Here is an 18,984-nt window from a genome sequence, read left to right as displayed (position 1 = left end):
GAACATCCTATTATTCATCATTGATAAAAGAAAACAAGAACAATCCCAGGTTTCTGTTCAGCACTGTAGCCAGGCTGACAGACAGCCACAGCTCTGTTGACCCATCTATACCTTTAGCCCTCAGCTGTAATGACTTTATGAGCTTCTTTACAGATAAAATTGTCTCTGTTAGAGAAAAAATTCACCATCTCCTCCCCACAGCTGGCTCAGATGTACTGTCCAGTTCAGCAGCCTCAGAGTCCACTGTAACTGGTTTATATTTTGACCGTTTCTCTCCTGTACATCTCTCTTCCTTTAATCGACACCTCTATATCAAGTCTGATTAACTTATCTTTATCAATTGGTTATGTACCGCAGGCTTTTAAAGTTGCAGTAATTAAACCTCTACTTAAAAAGCCTACTCTTGATCCAGATGTTTTAGCCAATTATAGACCTATATCCAACCTCCCCTTTATTTCCAAAATCCTTGAGAAGGTTGTTGCAAACCAGTTATGTGATTATTTGCACAGAAATGGTTTGTTTGAAGATTTAGAGTCCATCATAGCACAGAAACAGCTCTGGTTAAGGTTACCAATGATCTCCTCATAGCTTCAGACATTGGACTTGTCTCTATACTTGTCCTGCTAGATCTTAGTGCTGCATTTGACACCATCGATCATAAGATTTTATTACAGAGACTAGAACATATGGTCGGCATCAAAGGAACCACACTAAGCTGGTTTAAGTCATATCTGTCAGATAGACTCCAGTTTGTTCATGTTAATAATGACTCCTCTATCATCACAGAAGTTAGTCATGGAGTTCCACAAGGTTCTGTGCTAGGACCAATGCTCTTCAGTCTATATATGCTCTCTCTGGGAAACATTATTAGGAGGCACCAGATGAATTTCCATTGTTACGCAGATGACACCCAGCTGTACTTATCCATGAAGCCAGGTGAGACTAACCAGGTAGCCAAGCTTCAGGTGAGTCTTAAGGACATAAAAACCTGGATGACCAGTAATTTCTTACTCTTAAATTCAGATGAAACTGAAGTTATTGTAATTGGCCCAAACCACCTCAGAGATACACTATGTGATAATATACTGACTCTGGATGACATCACCTTGGCCTCCAGTGCTACAGTCAGAAACCTTGGTGTCATTTTTGACCAGGACTTGTCCTTTACTTCACATATAAAGCAAGTCTCTAGGACAGCCTTCTTCCACCTGCGCAAATATTGCTAAAATCAGACCCATTCTATGTCTAAAGGATGCTGAAAAACTAGTTCATGCATTTGTTACCTCAAGACTGGACTACTGTAACTCTTTATTGTCAGGATGTCCCAAAAATTCAGTAAAAAGCCTCCAATTGATCCAAAATGCTGCAGCACGAGTACTGACAGGAACTAGGAAACGGGATCACATCTCTCCTGTGTTATCCAGGATAGAATTTAAAATCCTCCTCCTCACCTACAAAGCCATTAATGGTCAGGCACCATCGTACCTTGGAGAGCTTATAGTTCCCTATTTTCCCAATAGGACACTTCGCTCTCTAAATGCAGGTCAACTTGTGGTTCCCAGAGTTTGTAAGAGCAGAATGGGGGGCAGAGCCTTCAGCTATCAGGCTCCTCTCCTGTGGAACCAGCTCCCAGTGTGGGTTCGGGAGGCAGACACCCTCTCTACCTTTAAGATCAGGCTTAAAACTGTCTTGTTTAGTAAAGCTTATAGTTAGGGCTGGCTCGGGTATGTCCTGGCCCATCCCTTAGTTATGCTGCTATAGAGCTAGACTGCTGGAGGATTCCCATGATTCACTGGGCGCTCTCTCTCTATTTCTGTCTCTCTCCCCCTCTCTCTCTCGATGACTTCATGCCATTAACTTTGTATTTTTTCTCTCCCGTAGTTTGTGCTTCTCCTCTCTCTCCCTCTCTCTGTCCTCATTCTGCAGGTCTCTCTGCCTCTGGAGCAGCAGGATCCAGATCCACCACTACTCATCTTTACTATTAACCACTGTTACCTGTCATTATTATTGATAACACCATTACCGACACAGCTGTTCCTGGTCTCTCTCTCTCTTCTCTCCCCTCTCCTCCCCCCACCCCCCTTTTCTCCTCCTAAACCCAACCGGTCGAGGCAGACCCCCCCCCCCACCCTGAGCCCGGTTCTGTTGGAGGTTTCTTCCTGTTAAAAGGGAGTTTTTCCTCCCCCCTGTCGCCAAGCGCTTGCTCGTTGTGGGAACTGTTGGGTTTTTTTCTGTAACAAAGTAAGGTCTTGACCTGACCCTGTAAAGAGCCTTGAGATAATGTATATTATGATATATGTATATTGGTGCTATACAAATAAAATTGAATTGAATTGAATTGAATAACTCTAAAACCAAGTCTTAACCCTCAACATGTGATTTGAAGGAGTCTCAAAAAGTGAGGACCGGCCAAAATGTCCTCACTTTCCCAAAATGTCCTCACTCTGTTAGTAAAATACTTTTTTTGGTCCTTACTATGTAGCAAGTACACACACACACACACACACACACACACACACACACACACACACACACACACACACACACACACACACACACACACACACACACACACTGGTGACAACCACGTGATCAGATACTCACTGAGGCTCAGGTCTTTGAGCTCTGGTAAACTGGCAGAGGCACAGAGCTGATAGAAGATGTGATAGTTCCTCTCATCTTCAGCCTGAAAACAAACACAACAACAACTACATGTTGTAAACAACAACAACACTGAACAACAACACTAAACAACAACATCAACACAGAACAACAACAACAACAACAACAGCAGCAACAACAACAACACAGACCGGTTCGCACCGACCTGGAAGACAACCCTGGACTTCTCCAGCAGGTACGTCCTCATGTTGGCGCCGATGATGTGGTAGTGGCGGCTGAAGCCGATCTGGATGTACTTCCCAAAGCGACTGCTGTTGTCGTTTCGAGTGGTTTTTGCGTTTCCAATCGCCTGGTGCACAGAGCAGACAGGAAGTTAGTCTGAGCTCGTTCTTCTTCTCCTCAGCCACCGACGCGGCAGACCGACTGACTCACCTCCATGATGGGGCTGGAGGCGAGGACCTTCTCCTCCACGTTGGTGTCGTTCGCTGAACCTCCCACCGTGGCAAAGAAGCGCATGGCGTACTTGGCAGAAACCGTCTTTCCTGCTCCTGACTCTCCGCTGACGATGATGGACTGGTTCCTCTCATCTCTGTAGAACCAACACAACCATCAGCTCACACGCGTTACCTGACCTGTGTCTGACCCGACAGCGACAGGTGCAGGTCTCACCTGGCCATCTGCTTGTACGCCTCCTCGGCCACAGCGAAGATGTGAGGGTCCATGTCGCCCATGTTCTGTCCGCTGTAGGCGTTGATCACCTCCTCGCCGTAGATCTGCAGCTGCTCGTACGGGTTGATGGCGACCAGCACGATCCCTGAGGAACACAGAACCTCAACATGGAGAACCACTGAGCACCAGGCAACACAACGACAGCACAACACAACAACACAACTACAACACACTCTTGTTGGTTCTGGTCGTTACCGGGGCAACCACGGCTTTAATAATTGGCTGTGATTTGACAGCAGAAACTGAACTCTGCAGCTGCTGAACATGTGATCAGTTATACATCTATACAATCAATGATCAATATCCAAACTGACAGGACCACACTAAACTCAGTAACGTGATCATACATGTGACTGATCAATAATGATCGATACAACTAAAAACATCAGCACTGTCACTAATGATTTACATACAGGTTTAATTAATTTAAAAAGGTTCAAATGATCCAACACATGGTCACATGAGACTGGCGACCTGTCCAGGGTGTACCTACCCCCCCCCCGACCCTGAACAGATAGGTGGTTTAGATGATGGATGGACGTGGTCACATGTGAACCTCTCTGCTCTGACTCCCTGTCACTTTAACTCCTGGGGAGATGGTGTTCTCCAGTCAGGAGAACCTGAGCTTCAGAACCGTGTCCCAGTCTGGAGGAGTCTGGACCCTTTAGAGAACATGTGTCTGTTTTATCTTTATTGACTTGATCTTTGACTGGTGCAGATTCAGCACTTTCCTCCATCAGATCCGGATTATTATCTGGATCCGGATTGTTATCTGGATCTGGTGGAGGTAGTAAACACATAGTAAAAGAACCCATGAGAACAACGAGCTGAGGAGGTGACGGGGGGGGGGGGGGGGGACTGACCGCAGTACGTGTAGATGTGGTTGGACTCCAGGAAGCGGACTCTGAGGTTGTGCAGGACGGCAGGTTCATGCAGGTAACTGAGCGCAGTGAGGTCATTCTCCCCCACCAGGATGTCGGGGTTACGGAGGAAAGGAAGAGGGTTACTCTTTGGACCCACGGGGTACTCCAGAGGCTGAGACAGGACGACACCGTACACAACCAATACACAGTCAATACACAACTGATACACAATCAATACATAATCAGTGTGACTACAAACACTGTTTCATTCATTCAGATCATTTCCTTTATTGAACAGGACAAACACCAGACCACAAACACTTCATCAGCTGTCTGTGTCTGTCAGGGGTGTGTGCGTGTGCGTGTGCGTGTGCGTGTGCGTGTGTGTGTGTGTGTGTGTGTGTGTGTGTGTGTGTGTGTGTGTGTGTGTGTGTGTGTGTGTGTGTGTGTGTGTGTGTGTGTATGTGTTCACCGTCTCATCCTCCAGTCTGAGGTGTAGAACCGACTCTCCTTCTTTATAATCCCTGGTGATCTCTGCAGCTCTCCACACGTCCTCAGGGTCCGGGATCCAGACCCGAGTGAACTGAAACACACAACCCCAGGTCACATCAGCTGCACACAAACACAGACACACAAACAGCCATCAAACAGCTCCTGATGGTCACAGACGAAGCACAGGTGATGTTCTACGTGACAGATTAAAGAACCTGCTCCTGTGGGTTCCTCAGGTTCTCATGTGGACTCATGTTGGAGCTGGAGGAGGAAACTGGATCAGTTGGTTCAAAACAAGAGAAAAACCAGATCCCGATCAGCTGTGACCCTGTGACCACGGGGAAACTGATCCTGGTCCCTGTGACGGAGCTTTCATTTTATCTGCTTCTATTGATTCACAAGTTTCTACTCAGAGGATCAGGGCTCCTGGCTGAGGGTCATCATTTCTGTTCCTGCACACTGTTCTTCACACTGAAGAACATCACGTTCCACACTGAAAAATATCACTCTCCACACTGAAGAACATCACGTTCCACACTGAAGAACATCACACTCCACAGTATTAAATAACCTTTCCCCTGTGAAGCCAGCAGAACGTCTTCTGTAGAGCTGTGAGGTGGAGTTCTATCAGACAACCCTGTGTTCTGCAGAAATGTCTCATTCACGTTCTCAGAACAGTTAGAGAACCGACAGTTCTCTCATAGACAATACATAAGATGGACAACTGTGTTAGAACATATCTGGTTCTGTATTAAAAACAAGTGAAAGAACCCACAGATAGACGTGGACCTCATGGTGGCGCTGGAGGACCAGTCAGAGGAACCAGGACTCACCGTGGTGACAGATCAGCCAATAGCTGATGAGATGTTCCTGCGTGAACCAGACGGAGCGCCGACCTGTCAGCATCCATCTGAAGAACCTCATGTAAGAAGTGAGTTCTTGTCCTACTTAGGACTGACTTCACTGCCCCCCCCCGCTCCCCGCTCCCCGCCCCCCCGGCTGCTGACTCCGCATTTACATTAATGAGCTTCACAGCAGGACTGAACCAGAACATCAGGAGGAGAGAACCTTACATGTGGACCGAGCTGTGTCGGAGGACAGAAACTCTCAGACCTGCACCACAGACCTGATACTGGTCTCATGAGTCCACCTGCCCCCCCAGGTGGTCACAGGCCAACTCTTGTTCATGTCATTGATTATTGATTGAAGAGCTGCTCCAAAATAAATCAATAATCATTTCAGACCAGAGCCTCAGATCTGAGAACCCACCTGGGTTTACCCATCAGTGTGTGTGTGTGTGTGTGTGTGTGTGTGTGTGTGTGTGTGTGTGTGTGTGTGAAGATTTGAAGATGAATTTGTGGTGATTTTGTTTGATGTTTCAGTCTCACTACGCACGCACGCGCACGCGCACACACACACACACACACAGGAGGATGATGATGATATGAGGAAGCTCAGTGAGTCACTTCCTCCTCCCAACAGACAACCTGACATGATCTATGGCAAGCCATTTTAACATTTAAAAAGTTTGACTATCCGGAATTAACATTGTAGATATCAACAACATATTTTTGACTAGTCGTAATTACATTTTGGATAGTCGTATTTTTCATTCAAGATATCTGTAACATAATTGTGACTAGGTGAAACGACATATAGAGATATCTGTAGTTCAGTTTTGACTAGGCACAACTAAATTAAAGATATCTGCAATGACGTCACTGAAAACGTCACTCAACTCGTCACACATCTTAAATTACAATTGCAGATATCTGTAATTCAGTTTTGACTAGGCAGAATGAAAGTTAAAGATATCTCAAACGTCATGCATGACGTTTCTCTATGTTAGATATCCAGAATTACATCACTTCCCCTCCACGCCAAAGAAGAAGAAGAAGTCAGTTCAGAAAGAAGCAGGATGGCTTTGGCTGTAATTGAGAAAACCATGAAATGCCATGAAATTGAAAGAGCCCTCAAACAGGGGATTTGTGGAGAGAGAGAACGTCGTTCTGTCGAAAGCTGTGAAAGAAATATCGAAAGAATTGAACATTTATTATCACCAGACACAAACAATGAACAATGAACTCAGGCGCATTGGATCCGCTCCCGCCTCAAGTGGTAGGCAGGGCCATCTGCAACGTCATTTCACCTAGTCAAAACTCTAATTCAAGAAATCTGTAATTACATTCTGACTAGGCGGAATGTAATTACAGATATCTCCAGTTTCAGATATCTCTAACCAAAATTCAGTTCAAGATATCTATAACTTGATAATAGATATCTACAATGAAATTATGACTATTCCTAATTCCGGTTTGAGATATCTACAACGTCATTTTGACTAGTCATGATTCCAGTTACAGATATCTATTACGTCATTTCGCCTAGTCAAAACTTAATTTAAGATATCCGAAAAGGGACATGTAGATATCTGTAATTGAGGTGAATTAAAGATATCTTGAACTGGAATTATGACTAGTCAGAATCAAATTGTAGATATCTGAAACTGGTATTAGTGCTAGTCGTAATTCAGTTACAGATATCCATAATTCACATAGCGGATATCTGCAACTGAATTGTAGATATCTGAAATGACAAACCCCAGACACATGAATGGTGAAAGTGACATCATTTGTCCGAGGAAGAATGTAGTTGCGGATATCTGAAATATTCGTTTTGACTAGGCAAAACTGAATTACAGATATCTGCAACTCATATCCAGTCTGGCTTTTGAATGTTAAAATGGCTTGCCATACGTGATCTACCTGTGTGTTACCTGACAGGTGAGTCCTGTCACACCTGAGGAGAAAGTGCAGCATGATGTCACCGCCTTCAGCAGCTTTAATGCAAATCTGCTTCACTGAGACCAGACACTCATTTACATGGAGACACACACACCTGTGACAGGTGTGTGGGGGCGGGACTCACCAGAGGTCACGTGACCACAGTAAAGACACTGGTTTATTTTATTTACTGAAGAGGAACAAAGACATCAGCACTGAGACAACCAAGGAACTACACACACACACACACTCTGTACACACACAACTGACACACACACACACACTCTGTACACACATAGTACACACAACACACACACACACACACACACACATACATACATACATACACATACACACGCACACAACACAAACACACTGTACACACATAGTACACACAACACACACACACACACACACAACACACACACACACTGTACACACAAAGTACACACAACACACACACACACACACACATACATACATACACATACACACGCACACAACACAAACACACTGTACACACACACACAACTGACACAACTGACACAACACACACAACACACACACACACACTATACAGATCACAGGAGCAGAACAAAGAAACAAACACAACACAACTGCATCATCTCATCTCTGTCAATGTGGGGGTTTATATTACAGAGGTGTGTGTGTGTGTGTGTGTGTGTGTGTGTGTGTGTGTGTGTGTGTGTGTGAGTTTTAGCTCTCACACTCTGACAGAGAGGAACCTCTGCAGGTGATCAGGTGACTCTGAGTTAAAGCAGTGAGGCTGAGGATGGTCCACCTTCGTCATGTGACCCGTTCACCTGTGAGGTCTCAGCAGGTTTGGAGTCTGACCTGAGACCAGCAGGACCTGATCTCCCACCTCACAAACTCTCTACATTAATCTAAACGAGCCGTCTTCACTGTTCATTCATGTGGAGCTGCAGCCAATCAGAGAAGCCCCGTGTGATGTCACGACCCCCATCAGAGAGTGTTTATCTGGGACAGCGTCAGAAACCAGCCAATGGCTGAGCAGCATGTCGTCCTCATGTAGAGCATCTCAGCAGGAAACAGCAGCAGGAATGAGGACACACACACACACACACACACACACACAGACACACACAGACACACACACACACAGACACACGCACACACACGCACACACACACACACACACACACACAGACACACACACACACACACGCACACACACAGACACACACAGACACACACACAGACACACACACACAGACACACAAAAAGTGTTGTAGAGCTCCCCTCCCCATAATCCCATTCTCAGTGGGGGAGGGGCTGCTCACCATACATGCGGCCTTATAATAAAACAGTGGAACAAGAGGAAGTTCTGTATCTGTCCTGTGATTGGTCAGTCAGTTACCCAGGAGACAAAGCAACAGAACAAGGGGGGGGGGGGGGTCGGAATAACAGCAGAGCACAAGTTGTTCTACAGGTTTGTATGAAAGATGAGTCTGCACTGAGAGAGGGGAGGAGTCTCAGCTGACGTCATGACAACATGCACGCGCACACACACACACTGACTGTGAGAGGACACCTGTCTCAGGTTACAGGTGAGGGGAAGTCCCTGAGTCTCCGCCCACTGACATGTCAGCACAATGACATCAGCCTCAGGTGAACTCTGGGTGTGTTCAACAGGAAGTCACGACTCCACCTGTCGAGGAACTTTGACCCACATAGAGGAAGCAGCAGGTGTAGAGCGCACACACGCACACGCACACACACACACACACGCACACACACACACACACACACACACACACACACACACACACACACACACACACTGCGCACGCACACACACACACACACACACACAAGCACACACACGCACGCACGCACGCACGCACACACACACGCACACACACACACACACACACACACACACGTGAAGCCTGGTTGTTTTCTCTGTCACGTATGAAGCAGCTGATCATTGATCTGTGATGAACTGAACTGTGATTAGTTCGTTAACTGATCAGCTGATCAACAGACAATTGATCTGAGGACCTGTTCATCAGGGGGGTCGGACCACCACAACCACTGCCCCCCCCCCCCAACACACAGACCCCACCCCCACCCAGGCCTCAGCAACAGAGGGGCTCTGTGGGTTCAGGAGAATCCTGCTCTGCAAGACCCAGAACCTGGTTCAAACATTCAGCCTGCAACACACAGTCCAGTGGGCCGACCAGGGACCAAGACCTGGACCTGGACCTGGACCTGGACCTGGACCTGGACCTGGACCTGGACCAAGACCTTGACCTGGACCTGGACCCGGACCTGGACCAAGACCTGGACCTGGACCTGGACCTGGTTCAGAGTGCAGAGAGACCAGTTACAGACTGGTTACCGTCTCAAACACAGAGGAATCCATGAGTCAGCTGAGTCTCAGTCCCTGAACACAAACCAGATGGACCTGCCCCCCCGCCCCCCCCTCCAGGATTATCTAGTCTCACAGCTGCTGAGGAGGTTTTCAGTGGCCCTACTTAATGATGTGGATCACAGAGTCCAGGAGGAGGATTAGAGACACAAATCAAATCTGTCTCTAGATAAACTGTCACACTTCTACTGTTCTCACAGGAACACACAACTGACACAAACTGACACAAACTGACACACAACTGACACACAACTGACACACAAACTGACACCTCTATCTTCTTCCTGAAAATCAATTCCAGTCATTTTAATGATACAATCAGATTTTCCTCAAACAGCTTCACAATCTGTGCAACATATGGAGCCACAGCCCCCCCCCCAAACACACACACACACAGCCCCCCCCCCAAACACACACACACACAGCCCCCCCAAACACACACACACACAGCCCCCCCCAACAAACACACACACACAGCCCCCCCCCAACACACACACAGCCCCCCCCAACAAACACACACACAGTCTGACACAGCCCCCCCCACAACGATTGTGTCTCAGATTGAACAGTGATGTCAGACCTTCATCCTGACTCCACAGTTCATTGATTATCAGCTGATCAGCTGGTTGTTTCACATTCGATCAGCTGATCACCTGATCTGCTGTGTTTCAGTTAAACTGAGTTTCATCAAAGTCAGAGCTGAACTGATTATTGATCATCTACACACAGGTCAGCAGTGACATGATGTCACAGATGTGATGTCATGAGCACACTGGCTGTCATGCCGTGTTCTGATTGGCTGGATTTAGAAACTACCTGTATCATGATGCAGGAGCTTCTCACTCTCCAGGTGACAGCAGGTGTGTTTCATGATGAAGATCAGCTCAGTCTCATGGTTCATCATCAGCCTGAGGTCATGTGACCAGCTCAATGACATCATCACATAACAGTCAAAGGAGGGAGAGGTTCATTGGTTAAAGACTGAGGAGCCTGTCTCCATCTCTTCTCACTCCCTCAGGAAGAGTCTGACATCATTCTGCTCCACCTGCTCCACCTGCTCTCAGAGCTCAGTGTTGGTTTGATGCTCAGGTGAGGCCTGAAGAAACCTCCTCCATTTAATCAATAATCTGAATTCCACAGAATGATCAGTGATCAGAGTCCACAGCAGTCTGACAGCCGTCGGTCTGCGATGGGCAGAGACGCTGCTCCACCATGTTCACCAGGACAGAGGCTGGAGACAGATGTTCCTCTGAGAACAGCTGAACTCTGACGCTGGTGTTTCAGACACGAGTGGTGACGTCAGAACGAGACCTGAACCTCATGAACGAGTGACATCACAAGTCATGTGATTTAATTCACTGTAAAGTTCGGATCATTAGTCAATCAATTCAAAAATCAATCAGACTCTTTTGATCTTTAAGTTAAAATGTGAAAACTTCCTGTTTCTCTTTGGGTTTGGACAAAACACCTGAAGACGTCACCGTGGACTCTGTGATGAATCGATCAAACAAGAAAATAATGATCAGATTGATCAGTAATGAAACTGATGATTATTTACCATCGTAAATGTTCTTCAGCTCATCACACACACGTCACATTCAGGAGCTCGCTTTGTTCTTCAGGTTCCTCTGAGAACACGATGAGCTCCACCTGGGTCTAAGAAGGTTCAACAAAGGGGCCAACAACAGCATCAGTGGCCCTTAGTCCAAAACACTGGATCCTACATTTCCCATAATTCACCTGGACGATGCCTTTCATTAGAGGCTTCACACCTGCAGCTGAGAACATGCTGAGACAATGTTCTGTTGTCTTCAGGACATTTGTCAATAAAGCTTTTTGAATTGCACAGTTACAGGTGAATGTAAAGTTATTATCATTATGATAATTAAAACCTTTACATTGTACAGCTGAACAACAGATCTTCATCTTTGTGAGTCCCACATGTAAACAAGCTGATTCATTCAAACTGTGGCTGCTCACGTCACATTAGCAGCTTCTACAACCTGCAGTGAACCGAGCTGTCTCTTTAAAGTCTGAATTATAAACATGGACTTTGGTTGGAGATGAAATCCTCCCTTTGATTTGACAGTTGTTCTGTAACACAACTTCAAACCAGAACCAGAACCAGAGTCCACACTCAGTCTGGACCACAGTACACGAAGGGTGATGACCCCGGATCAGTTAAGAGACTGTTATAGACATCAGCAGACTGTTATGTCTTTATAACACCAGGAAAACAACAACAAGAAGAAGTTATTATTTCAACCAATGATGTGACGTCACCTCTGTGACAACCGCACCTGCCGGCTCAGTCCGGAGCCGAACTCCATTTAAAAATCTGTAAATTTATGATGAAGTGTCGCTTAAGACAAACGATCTCATAAAGTTACTTAACAGGAGACCTCTCCCCGGCCTGCTGGTACATTCGGCTCGTATATGACCCACCACACAGTTATCACTCCGACAGTATCTCAACCTTTGGTCCCTGTCCGCCGCTGCTGCTGCGCCGCCTGAAGATGTTACCGAGCCTGAAGAACCGATGACTCGACGCTTAAAGTTGCTCTGAATTAACATGAAGTTTGGTGCATGTCGGGTGGAATATGTGGATCTTTAACACAGGGAAATGCTGGTGTGTTTGGTTAAAACACGGGAATGTTCTACGGAGTTCTGAATGGAGTTTGTGCGTGAATCTGTCGGAGTATTGAAAGAGGCAGAATGTGTTCGTCTCACAGGTGAACCCCCCCCCCCCCCCCCCCCCCCCCCCGCACTCACCTTTGTAAACAGCTCGTTCACAGACATCACGACGGAGCTTCAGTTCTCATTAAGACTCCACTAGAACCTCACTAGAACCTCACTAGAACCCTGCTGAGAACCATGATCAGAACCATGATCAGAACCTTTATCCCCAAGTTTCTTCCTCTAGTCCCGGTGCAGGCGGGGGGGGGGCGGCAGGTGTCCCGCGGAGTTTCGGTCACTTTCTTCGGTCGCAGCTCGGCTCCGGTGTCGGCGGGTGTTCCTCCGGTAACGACCCCGCGTGTGGCCCCGTCCCGCACTTAAACCCAGCGCGGGAAACCGTCTCAGAGTAAAAGAAGCCGCAGATGATCCATGAAGTCCGAGCCGAGCACTTCCTGACACACTGAGCGCTCTGATTGGCTGGTTCCCTGGATCACAGCCAGGTTTCCACACACACACACACACACACACACTCACACACACACTCACACTCACACTCACACACACACTCACACACACTCACACACACACACTCACACACACTCACACACACACACACTCACACACACACACACACACACACACTCACACACACACACACACACACACACACACACTCACACACACACACTCACACACACACACACACACACACACACACTCACACACACACACACACACACACACACACACTCACACACACACACACACACACACACTCACACACACACACACACACACACACACACACACACACTCACACACACACACACACACACTCACACACACACACACACACACTCACACACACACACACACACACACTCACACACACACACACACTCACACACACACACTCACACACACACACACTCACACACACACACACACACACACACACTCACACACACACACACTCACACACACTCACACACACACACACACACACACTCACACACACTCACACACACACACACACACACTCACACACACACACACTCACACACACTCACACACACACACACACACACACACACACACACACACTCACACACACACACACACACACTCACACACACACACTCACACGCAAGCAAATCACTGGTTCTCACCATGAGGGTCGCGGCCCCACAGACGGACTTGATATGAACCAAACGGGGTCAGATGATAGATGATTCATTTTCTTTTTTATTTATCAATATTTGTTGTTAATATTTATATTCCGTTTCTTTTCTTTATCATAATTTATTTTTTAAATGTTTGTTTTTTCATTTTCCATTCCGTTTTTTGTTTTAGAAAAAAAACAATTATTATTTTTGTGTTAAGTTATTTTAGACAGGAACATGTCCAGACTCTGACCTCACCTGTCTCAACGTCTTTTAAGAAACTGTTTCTAAGCAACAACCACCTGGTCTCATACTGGATCCTGATTGGCTCCAACCTAGTTGTGATGTCCTACGTCCTGCAGGTACATCCAGGTGTCAGACTGAGATCTGAGGTGAAGCAGATGAAGGTGAAAACAAGCTGAACATCCTCCTCCTCAGTGAAGTGATCAACAGAAACACGTTGGCTGGAGGTTGTTTTGCACACCTGTGTGACATCACTCCTCACATTTAAAGCTCCGACTGGCTGCAGGTTTTCACGAGTCTGAGTAAAGGAGCAGGTCACTGACTCTACAGGTGAGCTGCAGTTACCTGTCAGTCCCCCTCAGGTGTTCTGTACCTCTGGAGGAGAAATAACTCTGCTCGAAGACTAAGAAATGTCTGACACTATCCAGTTGCATTATGGGAAATGTAGGATCGAGTTGGATCGAGTTTGAGAGTAAATATCAGAAAAAATATCAGAAAATCTTCAGTTTAGTTTCTTCAGTTCAGTAGAAGAACAATAGAATCAGCTTTTTATTTATTTACTTTTGTTCTGACTATACAACATTTTATAACTTTGAACTTTGATGGTTTACTTGAATAACATGAGTTTTACTAGTACTGGAGTATTTGTACTTTGTAGTATTACTGCAGTACAGGACCTGGACTCCTCTGTAGTGTGAGCAGACCTCTGACAGTAACAAGGTCCTTCAAGGAAAGAGTCTTATCTGTGACCTTATGTAATGTGTCCTGGAACATGCTGATAGTGTATGAACTTTGACCCAGGGCAGTCCTGACCCCCCACAGCAGATATGAGCTCCTACAGGTGAAAGAGGATAAATGAGCTTTACCTGGGAGTAGGGGTAGTAATCACTCGTCATCCTCCCGGTTCTCCTCACACGCAGCTCCAGACCTCCGTGTGCTGCATCAGCTCCTCTGCACAGACTGGGAAGCTTCACATCTCAGACCTGTCTGAGCGTAACTATTATTCTGACACCAGGTAATGAGTCCACTCCCAAACCACTCCTGCTGCAGGTATGAGGTGTTTACCTGCCAACGGCTCTGACACGACGCCGGTCCGCCCACCTCAGGCATTATGTCTCTGTCGCCACCGTGAAGGCAGCAGCTCTAACCTGCCTCAGGGGGAGGGAGGCTGGAGTCGGGCCGGCAGCAGGACTGTGTTCCGGTCTCTGAGGTTCTCAACCTTTTCCAACTCGTGACCCTCTTGAAAACCTCAGAACTGTTGTTGGTCACAGGTGTGGTCCAAGTTCAGATCAGTGGCTCATTAAAGTGATCGAGAAAATAAGTCAGTAAAAGAAATTTCAAACCCTTTAAGGCTGTGAAAGATCATTTTGTTTAAAAAGATCACATTTATTTCACCAAAACTACGGAAGCTGAAAGGCAAATTACTTTTTTAGCCAGTAATATTTTTGTAAAGTTTTTTTCCATCCTTACAAAAACCCTGAGAGGAAAGTGATTTTCCCCAAAATGTTTTTTGAACAAATATATTAAACACAGGTGTGTTATTAACGACAGATCAAAGAATCAGCTTTATAAAAACATGAACACTGTTGTAATGAATACCTAATGGGGGGGGGGGGGGGGGGGGCTTTGACCTGTGTTGTGTTGTTGTACACCTGGTTCCTTCCTCCTTCATCATCATCATCCTCAGGCAGGTTGAACTCTGCTGTCGTCTACAGTCGTACTTTGTTTTTGTGTCACCCTGTATCCAGGTGTGATGTGATGATGTCATGGCGGCTGCAGGTAGGTGTTGTGTATATTGAGTCAGAGTGACTGAGTCTGGACATGTGTCCTGACCAAAATAACTTTATTGACACGGTCATACCTCCACCTGTTCTCTGTAGACTCCTCACCTGACAGGTAAGCAGTAACAACACCTGAGCAGCAGCTACAGTACTGTGACTGTTCTCAGTTTGGTTGGTATAAAGCTCAGGTGAAGCTCACTTGTTGTAGAAGACAAACAGGAAGTGGCGAGTCACAGACTGGAACTAAATCAGGATTACTGTTGTTTTCTGGGCGATGATTCTTTCACAATAAAACACTCAGACTTGATGCAACATGGGTCTCCTCCCTCTCCTTCAGTAAACACTACATTACCCAACAGGCTGCAGGACACCTGACACCTGAGCTGCAGGTGAGTGATGTAACGTCCATTCTCTGTCGATTTCTCACTGTTCTCACACCAACAGTAATCAGCATAGATAATCTATAATCTATAATCAAAACTCTGACTGAAACATCAGCTCCTCACCTGTCTGCCCCTCACGTGTCTGCCCCTCACCTGTCTCAGATCAGAGGATTATTCCAATCATCAACAACCAGTCTGTTGGTGACACAGCATTTTATTTTGACCAATCAGAGACAAGTGACACTGAGCTTCATGGAGATTCTTGAATCCAGCCGGCCTAGGTGAGGCTGAGGCGGGGCCTGGGGGCAGACCTGGATCCCTCTGCTCTCCTGAAGAGATGGGGGGCGGTGCTGTGGGACGTGGGTCTGGACAGGACCTGGTCTTTCTTGTGGTCGTAGAGCTGCTGGTGGATCAGACCCTGCCGATGCTCCCTCTGAGCCTGAGCTCTCTCCTCACACCGGAGCTGCTGCCGATGCTCCATCTGAGCCCTCAGGTCCGCCTGGTACGCCTCGCGGTTCTGCTTCTGACTGTGAGGACCAGCACACAGAGACCGGGTCAGTCTGTCTGAACCAGAATCAACAGAACTCGGGTTCTGGTTTAGTGACGTACCGTCTCTTCTCCTCCTCGTCCTTCATCGTCATCTCCTCCACGACTCTGTTCAGCTCCTCTCTCTCTCTGGCCAGGTCGGCCTGTTTCTGCAGGTTCAGGTCCACTGCGCACACACACACACACACACACACACACACACACACACACACACACACACACACACACACACACTCTGTTACAGTCTGGTTCTGTTACAGTCTGGTTCTGTTACAGTCTGGTTCTCTTACGGTTCTGCTGGATCTGCAGGCGTCGAGCCTCCATGACCTGGTTCATCAGGCGGTTCCGGGCCTCCCTCTGCAGGCGGTTCTGCTTCTCTCTCCTGGTCCACGTCTCCCTCAGCTTGTCCTCGATCAGCTGCTCCGTCTCCTGCTCCTCCCTCCTCTGCCTCTGCAGCTCCTCGCACAGGTACTGTCTGTACCTGCGCTGCTCCTCACGCAGCTCCACCTGACAGCACACACCACATGGTTGGGGGGTCAGAGGTCAGTCAGTGGAGCACAACCTGCACATCTTTACATCACTGTGTCTCAGCTGCTGTTCCTAATAAACTGACACTGAGGTTCAGGCCTCTGACGCCCTCTGGTGGCCAGAGCTCTGAAGTGCTCTTCATCCTCAGCTGTTTACTGACCGACAGGTGTGTTCAGGTGTGTTCAGGTGTGTTCAGGTACGTCTGTGTCGTCTATGAAGGTTCACTGTGTCCATGAACAGTTGAACTGTTCTAAAGTCAGAGGTTCAGTGTCATAAAAGACATTAGATTAAATAAACCAAGAGTAAACAAGGAGTTGGTACGACCCTGATTATCTCACCTGAGTCCGTCTACCTGATTTAAAGCTGCAGGACGTCACGGAGACAGTTTCTCTATTGAAACTAAAGTATGAGGACAGAGGACGAGTGCAGGATCCTGCTGAGGGTCAGATGGAGGTTTGTTCGATGTCAGATGCTCTGCAGTTGTGTTTGTGGTGTATATAATAAATCACATAACTTACCACTGTTACCTGTCAGCTGAGGTTAAAGCTATAAAGCCCTGACCAGGTAAGGTAAACGCTCAGGTGTGTTTACCTTCCTCTGAGCAGCCTCCTGCCTCTCGTCCGTTTCCTGCTGGAGCAGCTGCTGCAGGACGCTAATGTCCAGCTGCAGCTCGTCCTGCTGCTCTCGAGCCTGACGCCTCATCTTCAGCCTCAGACCCTGATCCAGCTGCCGGCGTCTGGTCTGCTGAGCCTGCAGCCTCTGGTGCTGCTGCCGCTGCTCCTGCAGGAGCTGCGTCTCCTGCTGCTGCAGCTGCCGGAGGAGCACAACAGTGAGTGAGACAGGTCCAGCTGCGAGGAGGTCAGGAGAGCTTCCTGTCGCCTCAGAGCTGCTGTGTTCAGATGTGTGGTGCAGACCATGAGGTGCGCCTCCTCCTCCCTCAGCTCCTTGTCGCTCTGTCTCTGCTGCTCAGCCGCCTCCACCTGCGTCTTCAGGACATTCAGCTGCTCCATGTTCCTCTGCTGCTGCCTCTGCACTCGTTCCCGCTCTCGCTCCTCTTTGGCTCGCCGGTCGGCCTCCCACAGCTCGTCGAACAGCTGCTCCTCCTCCTGCTGCTGCTGCCGCCGCTCCTGACGGCTCCTCACCTGAGCGGCTCGCTCCGCACACACCTGCTGCTCCCGGCGCCGGCTCTGGGCGGTCCGCAGCTCCTCGCACTGCTCTCTGAAAACACAGCACCAGGTCAGCTGTGGAGAGAGGAGCTGAGTCCAGCAGGACGGGACGTTACAATAACTTTATTTCATTTAAGATTTTCTGCTGCAGCTTCATCAAACCTTTCAGACATAATATTTGACTTTTTGTTCGAAAATCACCTAAAAGCTGAAAAACTGACAAGTTTATAAAGTAAATGATGAACTGATGATGAAAATCATTGTTGGCTGTAAACACTACATCCATTAGCTGCAGGTTAAGTTTCAGATTTTATACACAATGAAATGATCAGGGTGAAAATATAATGTACAGCTGAAAACTGATCAATAGTTTTCACAGTATCTCTTCCTCCTACATATTTATTTCCTTTAACAGTAGTAAATGATCTGAGACTAAACCAGACCCAGAACCAGACCCAGACCCAGACTAAAGTCTAGTGTTTACATGAAGAGCTGCTCCAGCTTGTCCGACACCAGCTGCTGTCTCTCTCTCTCTCTCCTCTCTCTCAGGAGTCTGGCTCTCTCTCTCATCTTGGCCTGTCTCTCCACCGTCGTCT

The 18,984-nt window shown here is 47.4% G+C and overlaps 2 protein-coding genes across 7 annotated transcripts in view; both read right to left on the bottom strand.

Annotated features, from left to right (window-relative positions):
• myo5b (myosin VB) overlaps positions 1-15,033 on the bottom strand; it is a 36,141-nt gene extending 21,108 nt beyond the window's left edge. The window contains exons 1-7 of one of the 4 annotated variants that reach the window (XM_071472113.1): positions 14,851-15,033; positions 4,687-4,797; positions 4,215-4,386; positions 3,292-3,436; positions 3,055-3,211; positions 2,828-2,971; positions 2,605-2,686 (exon numbers count right to left, since the gene is read on the bottom strand). In XM_071472113.1, coding sequence (XP_071328214.1) covers positions 2,605-2,686; positions 2,828-2,971; positions 3,055-3,211; positions 3,292-3,436; positions 4,215-4,386; positions 4,687-4,797; positions 14,851-14,880 — 841 coding nt within the window. In that variant the 5' untranslated portion in view covers positions 14,881-15,033. Of the gene's footprint in view, positions 1-2,604; positions 2,687-2,827; positions 2,972-3,054; positions 3,212-3,291; positions 3,437-4,214; positions 4,387-4,686; positions 4,798-12,674; positions 13,063-14,850 lie in introns of those variants that run through there. The other 3 variants (XM_071472115.1, XM_071472116.1, XM_071472114.1) reach the window with 3 other exon arrangements.
• Positions 15,034-16,346: 1,313 nt separating this feature from the next.
• LOC139614669 (cilia- and flagella-associated protein 53-like) overlaps positions 16,347-18,984 on the bottom strand; it is a 10,295-nt gene continuing 7,657 nt past the window's right edge. For all 3 annotated transcript variants that reach the window (XM_071472129.1, XM_071472128.1, XM_071472127.1), the window contains 6 exons: positions 18,873-18,984; positions 18,137-18,440; positions 17,814-18,032; positions 16,985-17,201; positions 16,758-16,860; positions 16,347-16,675 (listed from right to left, as the gene is read on the bottom strand). The exon at positions 18,873-18,984 is cut by the window's right edge and continues 62 nt beyond it. In XM_071472129.1, the coding sequence (XP_071328230.1) occupies positions 16,426-16,675; positions 16,758-16,860; positions 16,985-17,201; positions 17,814-18,032; positions 18,137-18,440; positions 18,873-18,984 (1,205 nt within the window). In that variant the 3' untranslated portion in view covers positions 16,347-16,425. The remainder of the gene's footprint in view (positions 16,676-16,757; positions 16,861-16,984; positions 17,202-17,813; positions 18,033-18,136; positions 18,441-18,872) is intronic.

The sequence above is a fragment of the Trachinotus anak genome, unplaced genomic scaffold (assembly GCF_046630095.1).
Source record: "Trachinotus anak isolate AG129_WGS33_773 ecotype Australia unplaced genomic scaffold, CSIRO_AGI_Tana_v1 ptg000035l, whole genome shotgun sequence".
In the NCBI taxonomy this organism is placed as follows: Eukaryota; Metazoa; Chordata; class Actinopteri; order Carangiformes; family Carangidae; genus Trachinotus; species Trachinotus anak.
This window is presented reverse-complemented; position numbering and strand designations above follow the sequence as displayed.